The sequence below is a fragment of the Orcinus orca genome, chromosome 1 (genome assembly GCF_937001465.1).
Source record: "Orcinus orca chromosome 1, mOrcOrc1.1, whole genome shotgun sequence".
NCBI lineage: Eukaryota > Metazoa > Chordata > Mammalia > Artiodactyla > Delphinidae > Orcinus > Orcinus orca.
In genome coordinates, this window is record NC_064559.1 from 96,758,667 (window position 1) to 96,770,108 (window position 11,442).

The 11,442-nt window shown below is 49.8% G+C and overlaps 1 protein-coding gene across 1 annotated transcript; it reads left to right on the forward strand.

Moving 5' to 3' along the window:
* Positions 1 to 4,183: 4,183 nt before the first annotated feature.
* On the forward strand, positions 4,184 to 6,953 carry SLAMF9 (SLAM family member 9). Its single transcript, XM_012538479.2, is given in 8 exon segments — positions 4,184 to 4,229; positions 4,686 to 4,757; positions 4,760 to 5,026; positions 6,074 to 6,127; positions 6,130 to 6,156; positions 6,159 to 6,201; positions 6,203 to 6,342; positions 6,748 to 6,953. Coding segments are annotated over 8 exon segments (855 nt in total).
* The last annotated feature ends 4,489 nt before the right edge of the window (positions 6,954 to 11,442 follow it).

Genomic DNA, 11,442 nt, shown 5'->3' on the forward strand with positions numbered 1-11,442 from the left:
GTGGAAGCACAGAGTCCTAACCACTGTACCACCACGGAATTCCGGAAAGAGAGTTCTTTAGAAATAACTGTTATTTTATTGTCAGTCCCCACCTTATCCCTCAAAGGATAGATGATTTTATGTCTGAGGGGACTTCAGAGAGAGGACGTGTGCCTGCAGGTGAGAGTAAGGGGACCAGAGCCTAAGTCAGGGCTCGGAGAATTAAAAACAACTGTGGACTGAGATGGGACTCCCGCGAGGCAGCCAGGAGTGTGGCGATGTGCTATAGATCTCGGAATCTGTCAGGGGTCAGGAATGTTTTTGGAGGGCAACCGAGGACCACCTATGAGACACAGCCTGTTTGGTTGGTCTGGGTACCATACAGTGGGGACAGTTGGAGGGGTGGAGATGAGACGTGCAGCCAGGTGTCCAGGAGCTGAGGAAGGACTTTCAGAGGACCACCCAGGGGCTTCTCTGGTGGTGCAGTGGTGGGGACACGGGTTCGTGCCCCGGTCCGGGAAGATCCCACACGCCGTGGAGCGGCTGGACCCGTGAGCCATGGCCGCTGAGCCTGTGCATCCGGAGCCTGTGCTCTGCAACGGGAGAGGCCACAGCAGTGAGAGGCCCATGTACAGCAAAAAAAAAAAAAAAAAAAAAAAAAAAAAGGACCACCCAGAAGAGAGATGCATCCTTCCTGGGTCAAGAGTAGGAGAGAAAGAACCAGCAGAAACCTGTAAAAACCCACGAAACTGCTCCTCAGAAGAGTTCATCTTAACCATCTGCCAGACACGTAGAGCGCAAAGCCACTCAGCCAGATAAGAACAATTCTACCAGCTCTCCACCCTCCTGGGGAGGGGGAACATGAACTGGGGAGGCAAGCTGAGGGGAGAAGGAGGAAGGGGGAAGCTGAGCAGAGAGCAGGACCTCCCCCATTGCCCTGCTGTAAGCTTCCAGCCTGAAACAGACACAAGCCAGGGCAAGGGGAGATTGCTTGATTCTATTTAAGTTTGGAATTTGGTATATTATTGGGTTGGCCAAAAATTTCGGTTTTTTTTTTCTGTAAGATGGTTCTAGTAGCGCTTAGTTGTCTTTGACTTCATCTGAAACAATTTTGTTAGATTCAGTTGTGACAGCTGTCATTTCAGCGTGCATTTAAAAAAATCTTATGAATATTTGTGAATTTTTGTGTAGCCATTTTAATATTGAAGATGGAAGAAGAAAGCAACATTTTCGGTATATTATCCTTTATTATTTCAAGAAAGGTAGAAACTTTTCTACCAAAAAAAGATTTGTGCAGTGTATGGAGAAGGTGCTGTGACTGATCGAAAATGTAAAAAGCGGTTTTTGGATTTTCATGCTGGAGATTTCTCGCTGGACGATGCTCCACGGTCGGGTAGACTAGTTGAAGCTGATAGCGATCCAATCAAAACATTAATTGAGAACAGTCAACGTTATACCACGCGGGAGATAGCCGACATACTTAAAATATCCAAATCAAACACTGAGAATCCTTTGCACCAGCTTGGTTACGTTCATCGCTTTGATGTTTGTGTTCCACATAAGTTAAGCGAGAAAAACCTTCTCGACCATATTTCCACATGTGATTCTCTACTGAAAAGTAAAAAAAGTCCCATTTTTAAAACAGATTGTGACGGACGATGAAAAGTGGATACCGTACAGTAATGTGGAGCAGAAGAGATCGTGGGGCAAGCGAAATGAACCACCACCAACCACACCAAAGGCTGGTCTTCATCCAAAGCAGGTGATGTTGTGTATATGGTGGGATTGGAAGGGAGTCCTCTGTTATGAGCTCCTTCTGGAAAACCAAACGATTAATTCCAAAAAGTACTGATCCAGATTAGACCAACTGAAAGAAGCACTTGATGAAAGCATCTGGAATTAGTCAACAGAAAACGCATAAACTTCCATCGGGATAATGCAAGACTGCATGTTTCATGATGACCAGGCAATAACCGTTACAGCTTGGCTGGGAAGTTCTGATTCATCCACCATATTCACCAGACATTGCAACTTTGGATTTCCATTTATTTTGGTCTTTACAAAATTCTCTTAATGGAAAAAATTTCAATTCCCCAGAAGACTGTAAAAGTCACCTGGAACAGTTCTTTGCTCAAAAAGATAAAAAGTTTTGGGAAGATGGAATTATGAAGTTGCCTGAAAAATGGCATAAGGCAGTGGAACAAACTGGTGAATATGTTGTTCAATAAAGTTCTTGGTGAAAATGAAAAATATGTCTTTTATTTTTAGTTAAAAATGGAAGGAACTTTTGGGCTAACCCAATACATGGGACAGAAGTTCTCATTTCTGAACTGAGAGCAGAAACCTCAGGGGAAGACCACCCCACTGAATAAGATTGAAGAGGCAGTGAGAGACGGAAATGGAGTTGCATTTGGGTCGCAATCCATGAGCCAGAATAAAAAATCACATTTCCAGACCACTTGAAAATCATGTTTGGAGAAGGGCTTTCTCCACACTGGACTGGAAAGGGCTTAGTGAGGGTTGGGTAGGGGCTGGGGAGGGAGTGATGCAAATTATTTCCCTCTGCTCAATAAGTATCATGTACTGTTTATGGAGACAAGTTTAATCAATCTGCACACAGTCACCTTTTGTCTGATCAGCATATTCACTGCAGCAGCCGTGAAGGTGCCCCTGGATCTCCTTTCAAGAGAGAACCTCTCTTCAGCTGTGAGGAATACAGTTAACTGACAGCCTCCATCTGCAGCACCTGCAGCACCCATGCACTTCCTGGGCAGCCCTAGCCAATGACTGCACACAGTGAGGGTGCGGGAGCTCCGCTGCAGAGCTCCCTGCTGAATTAGCGGAGACTGTCTGCTCAGCATCATGGTCCCAGGCTCTCCTTGCTCATTTCTGCTTCCTTTCCCTTTTATCTTTTACAGGCTTTACCCCCCACACTCCCTCCCACACACACATTAAACCTCTTTCTGTTTTAAAAAAAATTAATTAATTAATTATTTTTTTTTGGACTGTGTTGGGTCATTGTTGCTGCTCATGGGCTTTCTCTAGTTGTGAGAGCAGGGGCTACTCTTCGTTGTGGTGCGCAGGCTTTTCATTGTGGTGGCTTCTCTTTGTTGTGGAGCAGAGGGTCTAGGTGCTCAGGCTTCAGTAGTCGTGGCTCGCAGGCTCAGTAGTTGTGGCTCACAGGCTCAGAGTGCGGGCTTCAGTAGTTGTGGCACATGGGCTCAGTAGTGTGGCTCACAGGCTCTAGAGCGCAGGCTCAGTAGTTGTGGCACATGGGCTTAGTTGCTCTGCAGCACGTGGGATCTTCCCAGACCAGGGCTCGAACCCGTGTCCCCTGCATTGGCAGGTGGATTCTTAACCACTGCACCACCAGAGAAATCCTAAACCTCTTTCACTCCTAATTCCAGTATCTGATTCTCAGAGAACCTAACTCATGTGCTCAAACCTTCAACTGAATTTTTTCTTCCTTGCTTTAATATTATTTTTTTAATGATTTTACGTTAAAAAGTTTTCATACTCAGACTGAGACCTGATGTACCTTTTCAAAAAACCCAGCCCCTGAGGCTTGATAATTGTATAAATTGAAGTTTAAGAAGTATCTCCTTCATTCTCTTCTTCACTTAGCAGATCTTACTCATCCTTGAGGTCTCAGCTTAAATATCATTTCTCCATGGGGACCAGCATCCGTAGAACATACAGAGATGTCCCAAAAGATAGAGTCTGCCTGGGGAGATAAAGATGTTTTTATGGTCATATGATCACAGCAACATAGGAACTGCTAAGGGAGACCCGAGGCAGAGCATCCTGAAAGCCAAATGATAGGGCTGGATAGAAAGTGTTCAAAGAACTTGGGGAAAGTGCTATGTCTGGGAAGTCTGGGAGTACAGAGAGTAGGGATCTAGGAAGGCTTCATTTAGGAAGTGGGATTTCAGCTGAGTTTGAGGGACAGGAAACATGAGGCAGTGGGTAAACCATCTTGCCAATCAGGCTCAGAGAGAGAACTCTTCCCAAGGTGGACATGGAGGGGCTTAGTGAGATGGAGGAAGTTAGAGGGCTGCTGCATAGGGTGAGAGTCATTTCCCTCTCCTCAGGACTGTCAGTTGGTCACTCTGTCTCTAGCAGCATCCTGGCAGCTTGTCTTCTTCACAGCCTTCGGGGCTGACCAAGTCACACCTGGGGCACACCGGGACACAGGGCTGTGGACATGGAGGCCCTTCCATGGCTGCTCCTCCTCTTGCTGTTCCAGGAAGGTGAGACAGACTGCTAGCTCCAGGACAGGAGTATCTCTTTCCCCCTCTGTTCTCCTGCTGGGTCTTGGGCTAGCAAGTCACCACCTTTGGGACCAAATGCTTCAGTTCTTCTGGAGTAAAGAGGACTAGGGTGTGGCTTCAGTGCAGGACCAAGAGATGAGGAAACCTGGGGATATGGAAGGGGAAGCAGCCCCATATCCCTCCTGGGGATATGGAAGGACAGCGAATGGAGAAGAGAAAATTTGGAGGGTGGGGCACAGATGGAAGCCGAGCCCTGGTAGGTGCTCAAGTCAGGTGCAGCAAAAAGCTAGAGCCAGAAGAGGCAACTGGAGGGCAAGGTTGAGTGTGGGTCCTAGAAAATACTCAACTGAGATTGAGACCACAGCCCTGCTGCCAGTCTCAGCAGCCTAGAGACACCAGCTGTGTTGTTTCCATCTTTTCTTTCTTTATCTGCAGCCGAAGGGGACTCTGGAGATGGTGTGGATCCCGAGGAAGTTGTTGCAGTCCTTCAGGAGTCCATCAGCCTCCCCCGGAAATACCATTGGATGAAGAGGTTGAGAACATCATTTGGTCCTCCCACATAAGCCTTGCCACTGGGATGCCAGGGGAAGAGGGACATCCGGCTACCATCATGGTGACCAACCCTCGCTATGAGGGCTGAGTGAGCTTCCTGGAGCCCACTTACTACCTGCACATCAGCAATCTGAGCTGGGAGAACTCGGGGCCTTACCAAGCTCAAGTCAACCTGAGGGCGTCCCAGATCTCCACCATGCAGCACTGCAATCTTTGTGTGTACCGTGAGTTTACTGGGAACCATAAAGCTGCTTTTTCTGGCTCTCCTGAACTTCTCACACAAAGGATCAGGGGTCTTAGGACTCGGGGTTATGGCTTGAGGGTCTGGGATGGGAAGGCAGTCTGCCTCCAGTGTGTCTGACCCCAGTATCTGCACTGCAGGTAAAGTGACCTGGAGTAGCAAGACCCTGGACTGAGGCTGTTCCTGTGGATGTGCCCAACGCAGTGAGACGGGTCAGGGGTTTCATTTACAGACGTCTAGGGAGCCTTCCTCTCCCAGTGAGATTCTGCATCCTGGGCATGAATGCCACCTCCATTCTTGAGCCTTTTGTCCTCCTGTGTGATTTGAGGGCTACTAATCAGGGTCTCCTCCCTACTTGACCCCAAATTTCCTCTTAGTGCCTGTGACATTGACTGATTTTCTTTTTTTTTTTCATTAATAATTAATCTATTTTTGGCTGCGTTGGGCCTTCATTGCTGCGTGTGGGCTTTCTCTAGTTGCAGCGAGTAGAGGCTTCTTTTGCTGCGGAGCTCGGGCTCTAGGTGTGTGGGCTTCAGTAGTTGTGACTCCCGGGCTTAGTTGCTCAGCGGCATGTGGGATCTTCCCGGACCAGGGATTGAACCTGTGTCCCCTGCATTGGCAGGTGGATTCTTAACCACTGTGGCACCAGGGAAGTCCATTGACTGATTTTCTACCTTGAATCTTGCAGAGGCACTGATTAAACTATAAATGCCCCTGGGAGGGATGATAATATTTTCTAAGGTCAAGGAGGCAGGACAGAGTTTGAAAGAAGGTGGGGTGCCAAGGTAAGAGAGAAGGCAAGTCATAAAGGGGAGGTAGAAGATGCCAAAGGCAGCTCTGTCTGCTTGGCCGCTGCCCTGGGGATTCTGGAACAATAGGTTTGATGGTGGCTAGGTGCTGTTAGTTTGGCTTGTTTGTTAAGTGAAGCAGGTCTCAGTGGGCAGCGTCCATACCCCAGTGTTGAAGAGCTTAGGAAAACAGACCCAACCCCTGATTACTTAGAGGGTCTTTGTGTTTCTCCTTCATCTAGGATGGCTGTCATAGCCTCACATGACTGTGAACTGTGAGATCTCTGGGGAAGAAGGTACTGTAATATGTCCTTGACATGGTCCATAGGGAGGCAGGCCTGGATGTGACCTACTGCTGGATATCCTGGGAGCGCTGACACGGCCCATGAAGGCTCTGTCCTTAGCATGTCCTGGAGGCCCGGGGAAAAGGCTGTCTCCTACACATGCAGGGCAAACAACCCCATCAGCGACACCAGTTCTCATCTCATCCCTGCTGGGCCCTTCTGTGCAGGTACCAGGGCCCCAGAGACAGCCCCTGAGCGACCACAGGACCTCAAGTCTACCCGCTCTGTCCCTCCCTTCTCCCCAGGAGAGTACATGGAATCTAGACCTAACTACTCCTGTGGAGACTTGACCCCTGGATTGGGGAGGGGCCCCCCACTTTCCCTGTGCTCCTTCCTAGTCCTCCCAGCTTCCAAAGGTCCCTTCTAGTCTCTTACTCAGGTTGAGATTACTCCCCAGACCCCAGCCCCTGAAATTCTGTGAATAGAATATACATTTCCTGGGATACTTGCCGAGGAACATCAACAGACTGTGAACTTGAGACCCCCTGTGTGGAATCTGGGGTAGGTGTCTGCCCCCTAATCCAGACCTTCCCTCCGGTGAGCCCCTCTCTCCTTGCCTTCTTCTGTCCCAGATATTGGCTACCCTTTGGAGAAGTCTTCCACTTCCTTCTGTCTCCTGGCCAAGGCATTGCTCATCCTCTTGCTTTTTGTAATTCTTGCTGTGGGGCTCTGGCTCATCCGAGTCCAGACAAGATGCAAAATGCCAAGAATGAAGAAACTCAGGAGAAACAGAATGAGACTGAGAAAGAAGGGGAAGCCTGGCCCCAGCCTGGACTGATGGCCCCCTGGGGACCCCTGCCCTGAGCATTGTTTCTTCCCAGCCCCAAGGGAGACCTTCCTCCCCTTCCCAGACTCATCTCTTCCCAGGGGGCCAAAGGGTGGGTGTCCCAAGGGCCATGCTCGCCGAGGGAAGATTGTCTGGCAATAAAGTCAAATTAGGTGACCTCACTCGGGAGGAGCTGTTTGGTCCTTCCCTGGGTGACTCTGGCAGAACCTGCTTTCCTGCATTTCTTCCATTCCAGTTACCCTCTTCCAACCCCACGTGCTTCCCTCACCTGCCTTTGGGAAGGAAAGTGAGTCTAAAAGACCCGCTCACAGTGAAGTGTCGGTATGTTATTATTCATGCCTAACCCATTCCCCACCAACACACATAACATTTACACTTCAATAAGAAAAGTGGGAGATTCCTTTTAACCTAATAAGCTGTGACTCCCGAATGGGAGATTTCAGGCAATGAGAACGCTACATAAGAGCGGTGTTATTCCTGCCAATCTTTCTGCTCTCACACCCTCCTTCTGCGCTGCCCTTAGCTACTCCCACCCACCCCACCCCACCCCAGTCTAGCGGCTGTCTGGCACGGGCGCTCTGAAGCACCCCAGTGCAGTCCTACTCTGGGTCTGACCTTTCTACTCTGACCTTTCGGTCATCTCCCTGGTGCCAGCTTCTCTGGGGCTCTGGTACCTGCCCCACAGAGACGGCAACTCAGCCGGATTAATAGCAGAGGTCTGCCCTTGACCTCTGTTTGTGGTTGGTGTTACTGTCCTGTCTGTCCCTTCTCCATAGACTTCCAGGCCTCACACCTTCTCCCTGGACTCTTGTCCTGGGTTAATGCCCACCCCCTACACATACATTACCTGTGCCCCCCACAGAAGCCTTTAATTTTATATGTTCTTTCTCTTTCCCAAGCCCAGGGATCAGTCCGAATTCCTCACCCTCTGATTAAGTCTTGGTCATTCTCCCCACATCAGATCTTGTAGATGTTACTTAATGTGGCTGCTGCGGCAGGGTGGGGAGGGGGGTGAATTGGGGAGGGAATGGAAAGCCACTCAACTCACAGGACATGCCTAGGGAGTGAGTGACCTGGAGGAGGGTGGTGTGCAGGATACGGTAGGGAGATCATTGGGTGAGATCTCAGGAGATATGGGCTGTGCTCTGCCACTGGTCTCTGGCTTGGGACACTTTGCCCAGCAGATGTCCATGGGGGCACCGTCCCTTTCCACCAGGAACACGCGCTTTGAAGGAGAGGCAGGCACAGGTGCAGCTGACTGGCGCTCTTACAGAGACAGGGCTAAGTGAACGCCTTGGCTCCCACAGGGGCGGGAGGGGCCGGTAACCCCGGGGGATTTTAGAAGAGGGTCTGAGGGGTAGAGACAGAGCCATGTGGCAGAAGCCATGCCGGACATCTCTCTGCATCTGGCTTTCCCCTCTCAGTGAGGAGAAGGATGCTGACCTCCAAAGTGTTTCCCAGGAAAAGGAACACTGAGGCTGTGAAGGGGCAGTGGGACGCACTGGGGAACCACGGGGACCAAGGATGGCTTTAGGGAAAACAGGACACATGGACTAGGCACTGGGACACTCCAGGAGGGGGGGTCCACTGGGACACTCCAGCCAGGGGAATGGTGGAAACCAAGAGTCAGGGTTTCCAGGGCTGGAAAGGAAGCAGGGCCAGGAGGTAAGCAGGGGCTTCCTGTCTAGGTTTCTGGGCAGCAGATGGAACCCTGTAGGGCTTGGGAAGGACGTGATGAGGTTGGGAAACCTGTCCCCAAAGAGCTCCTAAGAATAGCAACCGATCCACTCTACTCCCTGAAGGCCTGAGTCCTTGTCCTGCTGGAAGGCAGTCTCTGGCCTGAGGCTGGTTCTCTGTGCCGCCCTTTGGGCTGAGGAGGCCCACCTCCAAAAAGGCACGAAGTTCTAGGACCAAGCCTGCAGCACCCAACTCCTCTCATTCCTTTAATACCTTTCTGGAGACTGAGTGGAAAAGGCCAACAGCCCTCTTGCACACACAGGGGCAGGTCTTTTCTTATCTATTTCAGAGTCTGGCCCAGGAAGTCAATAAGGGAATGAATGTCACTGTATGGCTGGCCCAGGGCCCTCCCTGGAATTTGGCAAAATACCTTCTCACACCCAGTCTCTGAACAGAGAAAGGCTGAGGTCCTCAACCAGTCCAGAGCACCTGGAAGAGGAAGGCTCAGACCCTCAAGAAGGTGGAATATAAGCTCAGAGAGACCCAGGCCCCTTCCTCTGCAGGAAGCCAGGATAATAATCACCTGACAGCACTTTGCCTTTTGCAAAGTTTGCTGTTTAGAAATAGGTGAAAAGCAAACTGAGGGGAGGAGGATAATATTTGAGCATTGAGTGCCAGGCATTGGGCTAGCCGTGGAGAGGCGGAAAAGACACTGTCTGCCCTCAAGGAACTCTTTGTGGGGTGTGTAAGATATAATTACAACGAGCTGTGACAAGGGCTATGGGTGAAGTTGAGGGCGTGGTGGGAGGAGTCGTTGATGGTGTCCTGGAGGGAAGAGGTAAACAGAATTTTGACCTGTGATTAGCAGTGAGTTCAGGGAAGGGAGAGAAGGACATTCTAGCTAGACAGACGATAAGTGGGAAGCCACTGATAAGTGAACAAGCACCATGAATTCTAGGGACTATGAGGCCACATGTGCTGCCCTGTGATGAAGGGGTAAGTGATAAATGAGTCTGGAGAGGTAGGCAGGGCCCCTCTGATAGGCTAAGGGCTGGGGAGGAATTCAAGGATGAACAAGACCAACTCCACACATTCATGGAGCTAGAGTCTCGTTGGGTCAGCAGATAGGCACGCCAACAGTCGATGAGGAACGATACCTCTTTTCTGATCAGGTGACAGGACCAGTGCTCATAGCATGTGGTCAGCAAAGTCCCTGTAATTGACAACATTGTCTGGTCTTCTTGTCAACAAGTTGAAAATACGTGGGCTGGCTGAAGCTTTGGTAGAACGATGCTAGGCAGAATCCTAGCAGATTGAATACACTATACCAGAGCGTGATGATTACAGATCCAGGATAACCTAGAGGAAAATCTTTAGTTTTGAGCCTCAGGGACTAACTTTACGGACTTTAACTCCTGGCATGGTGAGGGAACAAGTTAGGGTTAGGTTCCTTTTCTTACCAAAAAGCCAACAAGATGCATCTGAATCAGAGCAAAATGACAGTAATAATAAAACACAAAATAAACTTCCAGAAAAAAAAATGACCATATTATAAACTTTAAAAAATGGAAAATCGTTTTAAATCCCAATTTTACAAAAAGTTATTTTAATGTCCAAAAGAGTTTAACTTATCTTCAAGAAAACACTGGAGACAGCAGAAATGAAACCTTTGAACCAGAGATGGAGCTGATTCTAACATGGGGAAGGGAGATCTTTCCCACTAGTTGGTGAGGGGCCAAGATGTAAAAGAGGTTGCGCTCTTCGACCATATTCCCTAGGCATTCTGCCTGGCCTTGCTTTCATGCTGTGTCCACTGACATGTTTTCATTAGAGTCTCAGCACTGTTAGGTCTATCTGTTACATTGTAACATTGGAAGCAGCCACTTTGGGAAAATTTGCTGGAGGGATTGTGGGAGAGATCAGGCCACTGCTCCTGCCTCCTCCCTCACTTCCCATCCCCCTATTTTCATCTCAGGCTGTGGCAAAAAGCACCCAGATGTTTACACCTGGAAGAACTTTCCAGCAGTCAAAGTCCCCGAAGATGGGGTTTCCCTGGTGGCGCAGTGGTTAAGAATCCACCTGCCAATGCAGGGGACACAGGTTCGAGCCCTGGTCTGGGAAGATCCCACATGCTGCGAAGCAACTAAGCCCGTGTGCCACAAATACTGAGCCCGTGAGCCACAACTACTGAGCCTGCGAGCCACAACTACTGAAGCCTGCGTGCCTAGAGCCCGTGCTCCGCAACAAGAGAAGACACCGCAATGAGAAGCCCGCGCACCGCACCGAAGAGTAGCCCCAGCTCGCCGCAACTAGAGAAAGCCTGTGCAGCAACGAAGACCCAGTGCAGCCAAAAAAAAAAAAAGTCCCTGAAGATGGAATGAGTCACTATAAGGGGTGGTGAACTTCCTGGCCCAGAATGTATGGGGCTGGATGACCACCTGGAAGGGAGGATGTGGCAGGGATACTGGTCTTGAGGTAGGAGATAGATGGGCACTTGGGCTGGACAGCTGGTGTTTGTCGTGTGGAGTAAAACCAAAGCTTTGTTCTCACCCAGACACTCCAAGGACAAAGTTAGTGGCGGAAGCTGAGCTCTGCTTAAGTAAAGAGATAAGGGTCCCACTCCTGAGGTCAAGGGAAACCTCCCTGTCTGCACATGCGCAGGAAGGCTCCTTGGGGGTCAAAAATGGAGGGGACACCACCCCATAATAAGTGTGGATCCCACACAGGCCTCTGTGGTGGGATCCATCTTAGCAAAAAGTTGTGCACGCGTGTTGGGGAGGGTCCTGGGACTGGTCAGGTGTGA